Below are 16,565 nucleotides of genomic sequence, written 5' to 3'. Positions count from 1 at the left end.
AGATGTAAACCCTCTGATACTGTTAAGCTCATTTGCTGACTTACTACTAACAAGTGGAACTTTGCATAGATTATGCAAATGTAAAGAATAAATAAATGTTTTTTTCAATGATAATGTAATTCTAATCAATTAAAAAAAGCTACATTAGCCCCAAAAGAGAAAATTAAAAATCAGTATGAATCAGTGGTCATCAAACTCACTAACATACACTCACTGGGCACTTTATTAGGCACACCTGTCTAACTGCTTGTCATCAACGTTGGACAAAGGAGGTTTAGAAAAATAATGCCTGGTCTGATGAGTCTCAATTTCTGCTGTGATGTTTGATTCAGAAATTGGCGTCAAGAACATCAAAGCATGGATCCATCCTCCCTTGTCTCAACGGTTTAGACTGGTGGTGGTGTAATGGTGTGGGGGATAATTTCGTGGCACACTTTTGGGGCCCCTAGAACCAATAGCTGACAGTTACAACACCACAGCCTACCCGAGTACTGTTGCTGACCTTGTCCATCCCTTTATTACCACAGTGTACCCATCTTTTCACTATTTCTTGAGGGTTAACACGTCATGTCATGAAGCTAAAATAATCTCAGACTTGTTTCTTGAACATGGACTGTGAGTTCACTGGACAAATGGCCTCCACAGTCACAAGATCTCAATACCTTTGCGATGTGGTGGATCGAGGATCTGGCATCATGGATGTCCAGCCGACAAATCTGCAACATCTGCCTGATACTATCACAACAATATGACCCAAATCTCTGATGAATGTTTCCAGTACCTTGGTGGATTATAGCAAAAGGGATCCTAACTGCACTAGTAAGGTGTTCCCCCTAATAACTCACATTTAATCAAAAAGATATGATTGCTGGCAAATGTTTAGTAAGCCTGTCAGACCATGGATAAATGAATAAACAAATTAGTTATCGTATATTTTCATTAGATAGTTCAAACTGTTTCTACTTCTTATGGGTTACAAATACATTTTTCATGACAAACCATGACTTGTTCAAAATATATCTTTACATAAAGCAAAACCATGAACAGTCATGTCAAGAGACGGTTGGCATCAAAAAAGCTAAAGGGTGAATGCTCATGCTTTAATGTAATGGCTATATCAAGACTTGCAATAGCTCATATTTAGATTCTTTTTATGCAACATAGAAATTTATAATTCTGTCTAAACACATTAATTCAGTGGCTCATATCACTCAAAATGGGCTCTGTCTGTCTAGACAGATATAATGTTATGCTTGAATGTGCATCCTATTTGTGTCTACTTCTTGTGGTTTTACAGCCTTTCAGTCTCTGAATCCCATTAGTAGAGATTAATAACCCGATAACACTGGGAATGACATTATATCCACAGGCTCAGTAGAAGACTGTATTTTAATGTCATTATGCAATGCATCATTTGTGTTAGGCTTAATGATACTTAAAAAAAATAAAAATTCTCAATCTATGCTTATGTCACACCAGTAACTGATTTTTTTGCACCATAAGTAATTAGTTTAATCCTTAACTCTGCATCACATGTTGCACTTAATTTTTATATTCATATATTTAAAATGAAACAGATCTGTTTAGCTCATTTACTTTTATTTCATCCTTAAAGTCTACTGAATAGAATTTTTGATTTTAGCGGGAACTTGAGCTGCAGCAGCGCCCTCTGAGACCAGTCAGCCATAAGTTGAGTGTTTTGTCCTGAGTTTCGTCTTACAGGTTCAATGGCTTCACTGACTTGGCTTTAAAAAATTTTCATTTTAAAAGATATTCTCTCTAATGAAAATATAGGAGTCCATAAAGATTGGCTGGTGGTATCTTGTAAAGTCCAGTGACCATTTTCTGCCCAGAAATACGCATGCAATCCTTTTTTTTTAACTACAAAATGTATGTTAATTTAATTTACTGATATATAACTGTGTTATTTAGCGCAGAGCAAACTGTCCAAAAGGGTTGCAAATGTGCTGGAACTGAATCTACTTTTATTTTTCATGGTAAAAGTTTAAAGAAACACTTTTTAAAATAGTATTAGCTAATGTGTATCTGTCATAGAGGTGTGTACCCATAGACAGTCTAATAATTCTTATAGACAGTAAATGTGTGTACCTTCTTACCTGCTCTGTATGCATTAAAAACTTTGATTTATCCACGTGTTAAATTGGTGTCATTGGTCTGTCAGACAGCGTTGAGGGATGACTAAAAAAAAATGCAGGAAGAGGAAATCCAAGTTGACGTTAGTAGCTTTTAGCCCACGTTAGCTATGAAACCTTTAGCTCAACCTAGTTTAGTGAGCACTTTGCAAGTGTAGTTAACGGGCTTCAAAGCTGGATATTACAGTGTTTAGCATGAACGGATCCCATGGTAAGAGCCATGTGCGTTGTTAGGTATAAAGTTTAAAAGCTTAGTCGTCATTTTTGCGCGGTTGCATTTAGCTAAGCTAGCATGCTAAACTGTCTTCTCTGTTATGCTAGTTGGCGTCTGCGTTAGCTACAATGACAACTTTGAGCGATGCGTTGGTTGGATGTATTAAGCCTGAATCTGTCTATAATGTTAAGCTTATTGTGTTTGGGAATTTTGTACTTTAGGTTACACAATATGTAAACGTTGCTCAACATGACGTGAAGCTAAATGTATTAGCCAAAGCTAACGTTAGCACTTTTCTCTCTACTAAATTGGAGTTATTGAGTGGTGGCTCTTGTTTTAGCGTTTATTCAAAGTTTTAATTTTAGCATAGACCATTATTTAAATGTTCTATCTATATATGTTTGCAGATCTTTAAGGACATGCAGCCATGGGTGACATGAAAACCCCAGATTTTGATGATCTTCTGGCAGCCTTTGACATCCCAGATGCTACTGGATTGGATGCTAAAGAACCCATCCAGACTAGCCACGAGGAGACAGAAAATCAGCTGAAACATGATGGGATGTGTCTGGATCAAAGTTTATTAGATAACCCAGCTGTTGCAACTTCAGATATCCCTGTTGTAAGTGTAATAGTGAAAAATGTAAGTCGACAGGAGTCGATAGAAGAGTACAGGGATAGACATCACTCTGGAACCACATTGCAAAATGGATTCACGGCACAGGAAACCTATTCTGACCCTCCAGAGGAAAGAGACAATTGCTTTTCCAAATCGTTTGTGTCAACTTTAAATGGAGAGAGTTCACCAGAAATTCCTAAGGAGGTGGCTAATCAATGCAATACCAGCCAGACGCCAATATTTTCTCCTTCACATTTTAATTCAGTCTCAAGCCCAGAACCTGAGAACCCTTTAACGAGCAAAGATGAAACACTTCCCATACAAGATAGAAATTATTTAGAAGCTCCTGTTTTGGATGAGTCTTCTCTTCCAAACAATCAAAGAAAATTTGACTTTAGTCTGTTTGATAATTGTTCCCAGGAAATTCAAGGTAGCAGAACGGAAATTGGGAAAAGTAAGCCACCAGCTGACATCTCCATAAACAATGAAACTAATAAAGCATCTGAACAAGAAAGTACATTTCCCCATCTGCGTTGTGATCAGAACTTGACTGAGACGAACTGCAATACAAACAACACAGTGGATGTGAGTGATTCTCATTTAGCTACCAAATCTCACACATCCAAGCTGTCCTCTTGTCTTGAGGCTCTTGTTGCTCTGAACGCTACAAAAGACCCCAAAGAGTTGACTAACTCCACATTGTCACCTGAGATGCAGAATGACTTGTTGAAAGCTAGCCCAAAAGTGCCCATATCCCCCAAAAGTCCCAGAAGTCCACTTGAAGCAGTGAAACGTGTAATCAAACCCTCTGATAGTCCTATTAGCATCTGTAGTGATGGTAGTGACAGAGCGTCCCTAGCAGCGGCGTCTGGATTGTCTCCAGCAATACCCAAAGTCAGAATTAAGACCATTAAAACCACATCAGGTCAGATTAAGCGCACGGTTACCAGTGTTTTACCAGAGTCGGAAACAGACGACATTTATTCTGCTTATGAATCCTCTCCGTCTCAGAGTGTGATCAGTGAAGATTCTTTTTCCATCTCCCCTCATCAGTCTCAAACAAATGAACATGTAGTTGGCATAAAGTCTAAAGGCAGCCCAGCTAGCACAACATCACTGAAGGCTTTGGACAGAAAATCCGAGCAGAACTCCAGAAAATCTTTGGCTTCATGTAGTACCAGCGTTGGCAAAAAATCTGCTACACACCGGGTGCAAAAACCGAAGAGAACATCATCAACTGCAGGCCAGAAAGCTAACACAACCTCCCTTCCAAAAGCTGTGCACTTGGCCAGTCTGAACCTGGTGCCTCACAGTGTTGCTGCTTCCGTAGCTGCACGGTCCGCTTCCCATCAGCAAAGTAACCCCACGCTTTCCTCGTCCGTGTGTAGTGGAGTCCCGTTAGTCCATCAGGTGAAAGCAGCCAACCCTTTCCCCTGTACGCCCGTTCCAAACACAGCTGCAGGGACTCTACACAGACTGCTGAACAGTGCCAACCCTGTGCCTACATATGTGCCCAACTTGAGCCCCCCTCCAGAGAGCAACATCAACCTTCCACCAAATGGATATTGCTGCCTCGAGTGCGGGGACGCTTTTGGGCTCGAAAAGAGTCTCGTGGGCCATTACGGCAGAAGAAGCGTTCACATTGAAGTGGGATGTACGCATTGTGCAAAGACCCTGGTTTTCTTCAACAAGTGTGCCCTGTTGGCACACGCGCGGGAGCATAAAAACAGTGGCATGGTAATGCAGTGCACGCAGCTCCATCTGAAACCCTTATCTGAGGAGCACTTGTTTGCTCCACTGAGCTCCGAGCCCGCGAGTTTGGCCTCCTCCACCTCATCCTTAAGCTCGTCTAGAAGTGAACCCGTCTTGCCTTTATATCCGGATAGTATAATACGACACAGACATCATTGTGTGGAGTGCAACAAGCAGCTGCATGACTATAAAGCGCTCGCGGGGCATTACCAGAAGCTATCAGAAGATGTGGAGGGACTGGTGAGTACATGTGTTAAATTATAAAAGGTGTTGAGCTTTAAATGGAATCTGCTCTTCTTTTTTGGTACAGACTTGCAAAGTATGCTCAATGTTGCTACCCAACAAGTGCAGCTTGAGAGCTCATCAACGGCTTCACGCACACAAGTCCCCTTACTCCTGCCCCGAGTGTGGTGGCCTGAGTCGCTCTGCAGACATTCAGAAGCACGTCAAGGAAAACTGTCTGCACTACGCCCGCAAGGCTTGGTACAAGTTAGTATTCTTGCTAATCACGTAGACCTCAATAAATCTCATAACATAAAACGTATCCCTGGTATTAATTAGCTTTCCATCTCCTTTGTTGTAGATGTCTGCACTGTGACATGGTGTTCAGAACTCTCCAAGGACAAGAGACTCATATCCAGGAGAAACACTGTGAAGTTTTTTATAAATGTAACGTCTGTCCAGTTGCCTTTAAGACCTCCGACGCCTGTGAAGTGCATTTGAAAAAGAAGCATTCTGCCAGCAAATCTGCACTTCAGTGAGTTCCTGACTTGTTTGTGTTGCAACATTTTCCTTTTTCTTTGGCAGTTTCTTTTAATGGAACTCTCTTTGCTCTTGCAGGTTAGTCTTGAAGTGTTCCTGTGAAGCAGTTTTCAAGAAAAAACGTCTCCTCTTTCAGCATTTCCATCAGAATGCCAACAAGCGACTTATATGTGTTTTTAAATGTCCCGAATGCAACTCAGTGTTTCCACAAAAGCGGCTGTTAATGCTACATTTCAAGGTTGGTGTGCAGTTTGTTTTTTAGTGAATCAATCCTTTGTATCAATGTAAAGTCACAAGACTTCTGTTTTTAAGGTCATCCGGACCTTAAAAGTCCAGTCGCCCTGAAAAACAGAAATCCTGAATAAATAATCTCCACAGAGATCACTTTGAACCAACTTTTTTTTTTTCAAGTTTACACTTAGAAATGTATTAAGTTGTAACCAAAGCATTGTTTTCCTCCTGAATTGTTGGAGTATTGAAACATTCTAAAACTAAACATGGTAAGGTGTACGTTTCTTCCTTTTTTTTTCTCCAGAGTGTTCATGTGGGAAACATGACTGCAGAGGTGGATAAAGAAGTGAAAGAAAAAGAGAAGACCAACCTCCATCCAGATGTTCATTCTACAGAACAGTCAAAGAGTACAGATGCTCAGAAGTTTACAGGATGTGGTAGAAAAAAATCAGAGAAGGATATCAAGCCTCGAATGAAGCCCAGCGGTTGGACGTGTGGCGAGTGTCTGCAGTGGTTTTCTGACAGGGAATCCTATGTTTCTCATGTAAAGACCAACCACGGAAAGGTAAGACTTCCTGAATCGGAATGCTGGTGTAGTGTTGTTTTTTTTAACCATGTAGAAGAATTTGAAGACTGCCGGAAAGATCTGTCTTCTAAGTAATACAGAGCTGGTTTTAATTGTGATCATGTGCCGTCATTTTATCTTAAAGGGAATTTTATTAGAGTCTTTGATTTTATTCATTGTTTGCATGATTTTAATTTTCATACATAAAGTAAAGATCTAAGTCAGCTTGTTTGTAAACTTAATTAAACCTAGATAATTACTGGATTAAGTAGAAGGACACAAAAATATTTTCATAAAAAATCATTTTTTGTTTGTTTCGACCAACTTGATCATGAAATTAGTATTTATTGTTAATTGTCTTTCTAATTTTTTTTTTAAGTTTTGATATAAATGTTGGCAAAATGTTATTGATTAACCTGGACTTTTGAATAAACGAGGGGAAAAAGATAAAAGACACCTTTTTTAAATAGAATAACTCCCTATATGACTCTATTTCAACTTTAACATCTTTCAGAAAATGTCTCCATAATTATTTTATTATTATTTATTATTTTTAGGAAAGGTCTTTGTATTATCAAAAAAATAATGATAATATTGTTTTTATAAAGTTTTAGCAAAGTCTGTCAATGTAAATGTTAAGCATTTGCTCATTTTTGTAATTTATGAGATGTTCCTGGTAAAAGTTTTATGGACAAAAACAATGAAATTGAATATTGTGGAATTGTCTGTCTAACTTGGTTTTACTAATCAATGATAGAAAAGAGAAAATGATGCGTAAAATGTTTATAGATATGAATTAATCTATATCCCAATCATTGCTTGTTTTCCCAAGTTGAGAAAGCAGTGAATTCTGTCAAATTATAGATTGGGGAACATTTGTATCCATTTTTAAATGTATTATCCTGTTACGGTAAAGCACATTTTTAATTATCTTTTTTGAAAGAATTGATTTTAAAAATAGTACAAAATCAGAGTTGTGTATTTCTGCTGCTCTTGCTGCAACTTGAGGTGCTGCTTCTGAACCGCCCTCAGTGTTTGTTCTCGTCATCTCCCAACAAACAGACCAGCAGCTTCTTCTGGTTAAAAAGTTGTCAACAGGCTATTGATCGCAATAAACTTCTCTAATCATCCTGCAGAGAACATAGAGCCAGAACTGTTATCATGTCTTTCCAAGAAGTGCAGTAATCACTGGGGGCACTTCTCCCTCCCTTCCGTAATTCATATTTTATGGCAACACGTGCATCACGATTTACAATCAGTGCACCTGCCAAATGAATAAGATATAACAAAGCGAGCAAAAGCGTAGAGCTTGTGTGTCCTTGGAGTTAATGAAGGCTGGGTGGAATGAAAAGTGTCAAACTTTGGTTTTAGTATTCGGTTTAAACTAGATCACCAGATCCATTCAGTGGTAAATTTCATTTAAAAGAAAAAATCTCTGTCAGCTATCAAATGTGAGGCAGTTAGTCTCAGTTTGAGACCATAAAAGGAAGCACGTGAATCCACGTTTGGTTTCTTTCTAATGCCCGAGCATTTCAGGGTTCAGTTCAAAGATTCTTTAAAATCTAAATCTTGAAGTGGGCACACCCTGTCGTATCTGTTTGCTCCCGACCGGTAGCTCCGGTCAGCTGATCAGCTTTCCTTGGAAGTGCAAAGGTCTTGGTAAATGCTCATAGAGACTTTCACTATGAAAAGTTACACCATCACTTTTGCCGGGTAATTTTTACTCAATTTAATATACCGAATAAAAAGTATTTTTTTCATAAAAAATAGATCAAAATAGAACAATGCATGATAAATTAGAGTAGTTTTATTTAATTTCAACTGCGGTGTATGTAACAAAATGGAAAATAAAAACATAGAAAGATCCTAAAAACATGCTTGAAAAATTAGGAATTTTAGCTGCAGTTGCATTCAAGTTGTCTACAAGTGGATGTATCAGAATGGGTGGAACAGAGAGTTTGAGGCATCTACAAGCTTTTTCCAACATAATTTCGTGTCTGCTCCTGATTCACATGAGTAAAGAAATACTCAGATATGCAATTTTAAGCTTCATTTTCTTTATATGTGTCCTCCATTAGAAAAATGAGACAAGAAAATGTCAAAAACAATTTTAAATAAATGAAGTCTTTCATACATTTCTTTTTGCATAATTTATGGATATATATTTTAAATATATATTTCCTCTTTTCTTTCCTTTTACATTTCAACCAACAGTCAGTGAAGAAGTATCCGTGTCGACACTGTGAGCAGTCCTTCAACTCTGCAATCACCCTGAGGAGGCACATTCGAAGTGACCATGATGGAAAAAGGAGAATCTACTCTTGTTGGTAAGAAATGTTCTACTGATAAATGTTGTTTCTAATGATGTTAGTTTGTTTAATAAAGATTCTCCTTCCAAAGGTATTGCACTGATACCAAGACGATATTCACGACTAGTGTGATGCTGAAGAACCACATCAGTCTAATGCATGGAATTAAAAATCCTGATCTGAGTCAGATGCCGAAAGCATCCCTCCGGGAATACAAAAAGCCTCTGGGAAAGGTATTTGTCTTTTATTGTGAAAATAAAATGCCTGAAGATCAAGTTAGCGGAGTAACTCATCCTGGTCAATATTTCAATGTGATTTTTCAGAAGTTTGCCTCTGACCTCCCCCCTGTGGAAACCCAGGCGAATCATCAGTCCGATCAAGAGGCTCCCTCAGCGAAACGTCCCAAAACCCAGCACCGCTGTTTAAAGTGCGGCTTCACTACAGACGACCGGACAGACTTCCAGCAGCATATACCTCAGCACAGAACAGATGAAAGCACCCCTCAGTGTCTTCACTGCGGCCTGTGCTTCACATCTGCACTGTCTCTCAATAGGCATCTTTTTATCGTGCACAAAGTCAAGGAGGAGGAAGAGGAGGAGAAAGCTGGTGTTGGCACAGAGAAGCAGAACAATCGGCACGTTGGATCGAATAAATCCAAACCCTCGCTCGATGATGGCTCTAAAACTGCAAAAGGAACCAAAACAACAGACTGTGACTTAAAACCAAACCCAGCTTTAGACTCTAGAGAGCGTTCTTTAGGAGAGGAACCTCCTCCTTGAAGCGCCTGAAACAGCTATTGAAAGTAAAGCCAAATTATGCTGCAGTATTCATTTGTTCACTTCCTATATTCATTCATATCTTTAGAGTGGCTGATATTCATATTTCCACATACTCAGAAAAAAAGTCACTTCATTCAAAAGCAAAAAAATGAGCCGAGCATCATTAGATACACCAGTGGCAATTAGTGTTTTTTTTGGGATCTGACAGTAAAATGTCTCTGAGGTGTCGCTCATATTTAATGGTGTTGAGGCAAACATAATTCTAATGCAGTATATTCACACAGATCTGTTATATTTGTTTATGAACAGTATTCTAATTTAACCCTGCATATCGATGATATATTTTATTTTTCTTTTACCATAAAGCTTCATTCATACATTTTTTTCTACTTGTTCATGTTGCATCTGTTTTAAGAGAATGCTCAGGAATGTGTGTTAGTGTGAAGGTCTGATATTGGTTGAAATGTTGGTTTTCACCATGTAAGGATGAATAATTTATTCCTTTTTTTATTTAATTTGAAATGTTTGTCTTGAAAATCCCATCCCTTGAAAGGAAAAGGATTTTATTTTTTTAAAGAAAAATAAATTGGTTTCAAGATTTAAAAAAAAGTTTAATTATAGGTTTCTGTTTGTTTTATAAAATGTGTTAAAATTCTGAGTTTGGGTCTTAATATAATGATGAATCTGTGTGGTTATGCTAAGGATGTGACACATCAATACTGAATGTACCTCAAATTGCCAGATCAGATTTTTCCTTTATTTGTTTTTTGAACGCCAGTGTTTTGTCATATCAGGGTACAATGAAAGAAACTTTAGCAGCAATAAAAGGGGAGATTGTTTTCTTAACCTCATCCTGGTGATGTGAATATGAATATGTGATGGCTGTAAGGGAACTGTTTGTTGAAGGCTTCTTATCTGCAGGTGGTGTTAAAGCAGTTCCTACCTCCATCGTAAACGGCAGTGATTGTTGCAGGGGGTTTGAGAGTTCACAGCTACTCGCAGTGCAATTATAGAAAAAAAAATATAAAAATGTGTATCATCCCACTGTGAATTTTATAAATTATTTTGGGAACGATATTACAGTTTTAGGGTCATATTGACCTGACAAGCTAGATTTTTTTTTTTTTAATCATCACACCACAGATATAGAGGCAAAAAACATGTTACTTGTTTAAGTTTTGCTCTTTTTGTACTCCTTTATAAAAGACATTTGTACTTTTGATACTGCGTACTCGAAGGACTTGTATAGAGAAGGAGTTGTGTACATATGAAACCAGTGAAACGTGGATTCACAGCATATTTGACACCATCTCATCTCTTCGGCATGCAGTGGCCCACGTGCCTTGTTATGTTTACGCAAAGTACTTACAAATAAACTGGTTCATTGAATAACTTATCATCCCAGTTGTGGTCTTTTTGCAAATAAAAAAAAAAAAAGTGCTAATCTTCCGGATGCCAGGAAGCAAATCATCTCTCGTGTTTTGATGTGACAATTGAAGGTTTTGCAGTGATGGCTTAAATCTTACAATTACCAGGCACTTTAATGTGCGTCATCTATCCAACAACCAAAGATGATTGACCTCATCAAATTATAATATTAAGTCCAGCCTATCACACTATAAATGCCTGTCCCTGGAGTAAAGGAACTGCAGATATTTAAATTAACAGGCTGCTGTTTTTATTTGAGTCACTATGACAAAGATTTGCTGCAAAGGAATTCTCTTTTCTTTCATGATTATTTCATATTTTACCATGACTACTTCAATGACTCTTGATTTAACTGAACTGAGAAATAAGATTTCAAAGCTGAAGGTGAATCCCAGAGGAAATCTGTGGGCAACAGGTAAGGAAAGAAACATTTTCTTACTCTATTTGAATTTGCTACTAACTGGGATTTGGAATGTTTGCATTTAACAGGGCATTTCATGGGCAAGAAGAGTGTTACGGATAATAGTGTTTTAAATCCAGCCTTTGAAAATGAGAAAAACCCCTCAGAAGTACTGAAAGACCTGCATGAACTTCTCCAGATGTTGAAATGGGCACGGGAAGAAGAAAAGTAGAACAATCCACATGCTGGTAAAAATATTATATTATATTATATTATATTATATTATATTATATTATATTATATTATATTATATTATATTATATTATATTATATTATATTATATTTAGGGCTGTGAACATTAACATGTTAACACACTTCATTGAAAAAAAAGTAATTAATGGCTTAATATGTACTAACGCAACGTAATCGAAGAAGCAGTTCTTTGCTTTAATTCTGTGGTTCAGGTTTCCAAGGAGTGCGTTTAAACATTTCGTCAGGTATTATTCTATTTACAGCATAGTCACTTACAAAAGAGATCAATGTTCAATAGTTTTTTTTAACTTTATTCTTGCTATTTTTGTGGTTTAGATCACCTTTTCACAAAAAAGTGGACTATTTGATCCATAGTCCGGTGCCATTATGAACAAATAAATTTTACCTGTTAAAACATTGTGATTAATCGTGTTTAATCACAAAACAAAAAATACAATCAATCAGATTTTTTTTAATTAAATTGATTGACTTAAAAATAAATTTTCTAAATGTAGAGTTTTGTGTGTGATTTTATATTGTGAATATTCGCAGATAATAAGTGGTTGGCAAATACTCAGACAAAAAAAAATTATAGCGATTAATCGCGATTAATTTTTTCCAGGTTTGCGATTAATTAGTTAATTTCTTTTTATCGATTCCTGGCCCTTATTATATTATATTATATTATATTATATTATATTATATTATATTATATTATATTATATTATATTATATTATATTATATTATATTATAGCTCACTGATTGTTTTCTACTCATCTAGAAATGGAGGAGATCCAGTTTGAGGACAACCAACAATCAAAACACCAACAAAGCCATTTGTTAATGGAAGAAGAAACTGATTTTTTTGTGAAATATATTTTATTAGCAAAACATGACTCTAGTATTAGATACAATCTATATACAAGGATATATCCTTATAACATGTTTTGCATTATGTCTTTTAAAATACTTTTGTTACTTTTGTTTTAAATAAAATGGGCAAGTTAAATCAAACGGTTTGTGTTATTTTTTATCACCTATATATTTTCTTCTTTGCCTGGATTTGAGGTTTAACTTTCAATTTGACGTTTCTTTGGCGCCATCTGCTGGTTGTCTGTTTTTTTTTCACTTCCGGGTTAACAATCCTTTTTTTTCCCACACATGTATGCTAGCTTCTGTTGTTAGTTATGCCTTTAGTAGTTATTTGTGGATACCCTTGCAGTGGTAAAACTAAAAGAGCAGAGGAGCTGAAGGAGTATTTTGACAGGAACACAGAGCGAAGGGTTTATATTGTCGGTGACGGCGCTCTCGGCGTTGATAGAAACAGTGTTTACGCAGGCAAGTTAAGCTAGCTGGCTAACTGCATCTTCTTTAAGTTTCGCGCATGCGTTTAGGATTTTCTCTTCTAAAAGTAGTTAAAAACTTTAAATTTTTGCCATATTTATTCTTAATGATGTTCAAATAATGTGACTTGTGTCTCTCTGTTAAAATGTGGTCTGTCTTGATGGGACAGATAACTTTGATTCAATGCTTATAAAAGCTGAGTTTTAAAAATTTGATTAAATAAATCAGATTTCACTTAGAACAGGTTATATTAGTTGATTAAATCTTTGGTTAGTATTATATTTTAATTTATTTTAATAGATTTTCCATGTCAAGTGTCAGTTTTTTCAGGTTTCAAAGGTTTACATTTGTCACAAATTTTTTGAAACTAAAAGTAAAGTTGGATTTTAAATAAAAAGCTAATGTGCAGTTAAGTTGTAAATTAAATCAAGTCATAAACTTGTGCATCAAAATTTGAACTAATTTCATTGTTGAGCGTTGACCAATTTACATAGATTTTTTTATAATGTGTATCTGTGTTCAGTCTTTTTGAAATCTGTTTTCATAGCCTAAATTTCCATAGTAACTTTGTTAGACTCATTTCAGATTCCCAAAAGGAGAAAGAAGTTAGAGCGTCACTGAAAGCTGAAGTAGAAAGGTAAACTTTTTAAACATTTCTTTGTAATTAGTACCAATAATACACCCCTCATTCAAGAATGTGTTGCTTGTTTCTCTTTCAGGAAGGTAAACAAAGATGACATTGTTATTTTGGACTCGGTTAATTATATTAAAGGTAAATATCCATGACAACAATTTGATACATTAAAAAAAACATATTAAACTGACTTTATATTATATTCAATTTCTTCCAGGTTACCGCTATGAGCTGTTCTGCCTCATCAAACATGCACAGACACCTCACTGCCTGGTGAGTGTGCAGAAAAAAAAGACTTTGAATTATAGTGGGTTATTACTGTTGTCACATCTCTAAGAAAGGCCATGCCTTCCTTTGATGTAGGTTTACTGTCTGACGTCAGATGAGCAGAGCTCCTCATGGAACAGAAGCAGAAATCCCGCTGAGCAGTATTCCCAGGACATGTGAGTGGCAAACAGATGGCTTGAACTGGTGTTTCTGCAACGCTGTGAACTAAAATCATCCTGTTTTTAAAGCTTTGATGCCTTAGTTCAAAGATTTGAAGCCCCTGACTCCAGAAACAGATGGGACAGCCCTCTCTTCACCATCTTAAAAGACGATAACCTTCCATTTGAGTCTATTTCTGATGCACTTTTTAAAAGAAAAGCTCCTCCACCAAACCAGTCCACCCAAAGTGTAAGGATTTTAAACAAATAAACTCTGTTTATTTCATTAATAATAGATGTGGAGGATTTTGTACTTACAGTCTGGGTTATTTCGTCCTTTGCAGCAACCTTTGACTTCTGTAAACTTCCTCTACGAGTTGGACAAGATCACACAAGAAGTATTAATGGTGAGTCTTATGGGTGATTTCTGTTTTTCTTTAGTGAAGTATTTGCTAGTGTGATTTCCCTCCAATATTTTAGTCTATAGGTTATAAAACGCCTCACATAAGCTTTCTAAACTTCATTTTTTTTTGTTGTTGTTGAAGTCCTCATTACTAGCTGATGATTGGTGAATTAATACATTTTATTAGCGCAATCTAAATGTGACTTAACCCTACAGCTTGATAACCGTCCCACCCACTTCAAACCACAATAAACTGCAAAGGCTCCTAGTCTCTTTAGCAACAAAACTATGTTTCACACTTTAACTAATTAGACGTTAGAATGGAGTAAGTAAAGTACAAGAGCAATTTGAATTACTATAAAATCAGATCTGTGTGGCTTAGTGGTTTTAACTCTGCAATAATAATAAAGAGAGCTAAAACTGCTCAAAAAAGAGAAAAAAATTAAAACTTTTAGTAACAAGGAAAGCCAAATGTTGACGTTTCTGGTCACCTTTGGCTGTGTGAATGTGTCTTTAGGCTGTATAATTAAAATATTATAAACTTTCTTGTGGTTGGGTGCACATCAGCTGATCGATGGAGTGATTTCCGGGTCCTTTCCATTGTTCTGTGTTCAGTTAGTCACCCGATGGGGGCAGAATTGGGTTTTGGTATTCCTTACAGTCTAAAGGATAAACGGTTCTTCATTCCTTTCTGTACTAAATGTTTTTTTTTTTCTCTTGTGTTGTGTAACTAAGGCTTGTAAATGCCTGGTACATATGTGACACGTGGCAACAATGGGTTTGGATTACTTTTCTGCATTGTTGCTTCCAATCGTGTGTGTGCATTGATCATTTCTATTAAAAATAAATAATTAAAACAAGAAAATTATATTTTAGTTTTATCCTGAGCAAAGAAGCAGAAAGTAACACTTAAAATAACAATTCTGATAGATTTGTATATAAATAGCTTTTTTTAACTTAGTTTTTCCAGTCAATACATCAATAAAATATTTTATTTTACCGTTTGACTCTAAATATAATGGTAATTTCTGTGATTTTTAAACTTCAGTTTAATTGTTTTTTCTAATTGTTGCTTCAAAAATTTTCCAGGAAATCTTTAACTCTCAAAAGACGAGCGTTCCTGGGGATCTCATCTCAGTACCAGGAGCGACAGAAAAAATATCCTTTTTATATACAATTGTCCATGTTTTAAAGCTCTTTTTTTACTTATTTATTATCTTTTAAAATCCTTTTCCCTCCTAATTTTAGTCCATAAAATTAGATGTCTTTAGCATCAAATAATTGTCTAACTCTGTCCTGGCCTCAGAAGTCTGAATGTTTTCCTTTGATGGCAGCAGAAGCTGACTTAAAAGCACATGTGCGTCTTTGTTGGTCCGTCTTCAATTACAGGTGTGTAATTTAAATTTGCTATACCGCTGACAGAAGTCGTTTATTCACCTTAAACGTTTAAACGGAAGGATGTAATCTGGTTTCCCCTTTGGTGCTTCTGAAGTAATGTGGGTGAAGCGCGTTTTCATCAATGTGTGAGCGACCAGCTTACTTTCCTTAACCTGACGCTGAACGTGGAGCTCACCAAAAGCATCAACATGGCGGAACTGCGGAAACTGCGGCGCCAGTTCATCAGCTACAGCAAGATGCACCCCATAGAGAACACGGCGCAGATCGCCAACATGTTTGTTCAGTATCTAAATAAGAGTCACCACTGATGTTTTTTTATGTATTTAATTTTCATCATTCTTGTATTTTCTGTGAAAAATAAATACTTTAATGCATATACATTTGTTGAAATCTTTATTTAAGACAGTTTGACGGTGATTTATAGTTTGCATATTTGCTGAAACAGATAAAAGTAAACAATATTTACTGAAAAGCACTGAGAGTGAAACATGAAGCAAAACTTTTGTTCAGCTGGATCGTTTTTTCAAAGCAAACCAATACCGAACCAAACTAATAATTCAAACACCTTTTCATCAGTACATAATGATGTTTTCCTTAAAAAAGTTCATACAAACTTCCAAGGAAACACAACAACAGTTACATTTAAAATGGACATATAAAATGTTTGACAACATGTTCAACAAGTTTGTGTGCAAATATACAATCAGTGAAATGAAGATTATTAGTTGTATAAACAATGAATAATCAGCCTGGACGAATTAAGATCACTTTGACAGACTCGATAAAAAAAAAGAAATAATGATCAAGTGATTGATGATGATTTGTACTTCATCAATTTCTTTGTGTCCAAAAGCATAAATCCACAAGTGACTAAATGTTGTGGAGGTTACACTAAC

General features: G+C 36.3%; 2 protein-coding genes across 2 annotated transcripts; both read left to right on the top strand.

The window, feature by feature from the left end:
- Nucleotides 1–2,198: 2,198 nt before the first annotated feature.
- On the top strand, nucleotides 2,199–10,780 carry znf592 (zinc finger protein 592). The gene is made up of 9 exons (XM_024281953.2): nucleotides 2,199–2,364; nucleotides 2,775–4,978; nucleotides 5,049–5,227; nucleotides 5,322–5,495; nucleotides 5,579–5,738; nucleotides 6,036–6,296; nucleotides 8,511–8,623; nucleotides 8,697–8,838; nucleotides 8,929–10,780. The coding sequence occupies exons 2-9, from the start codon at nucleotides 2,795–2,797 to the stop codon at nucleotides 9,382–9,384; spliced, it is 3,669 nt and encodes a 1,222-aa protein (XP_024137721.1). The 5' UTR covers nucleotides 2,199–2,364; nucleotides 2,775–2,794; the 3' UTR covers nucleotides 9,385–10,780.
- A 1,794-nt stretch (nucleotides 10,781–12,574) lies between these two features.
- Nucleotides 12,575–16,049, top strand: kti12 (KTI12 chromatin associated homolog). Its single transcript, XM_024280708.2, has 9 exons — nucleotides 12,575–12,803; nucleotides 13,395–13,446; nucleotides 13,529–13,581; nucleotides 13,661–13,716; nucleotides 13,807–13,886; nucleotides 13,959–14,118; nucleotides 14,213–14,275; nucleotides 15,361–15,429; nucleotides 15,834–16,049. Exons 1-9 carry the CDS (start codon nucleotides 12,653–12,655, stop codon nucleotides 15,975–15,977), a joined length of 828 nt encoding a protein of 275 aa, XP_024136476.1. The 5' UTR covers nucleotides 12,575–12,652; the 3' UTR covers nucleotides 15,978–16,049.
- Nucleotides 16,050–16,565: the final 516 nt, after the last annotated feature.

This window comes from Oryzias melastigma, linkage group LG6 (assembly GCF_002922805.2).
Source record: "Oryzias melastigma strain HK-1 linkage group LG6, ASM292280v2, whole genome shotgun sequence".
NCBI lineage: Eukaryota > Metazoa > Chordata > Actinopteri > Beloniformes > Adrianichthyidae > Oryzias > Oryzias melastigma.
This window is presented reverse-complemented; position numbering and strand designations above follow the sequence as displayed.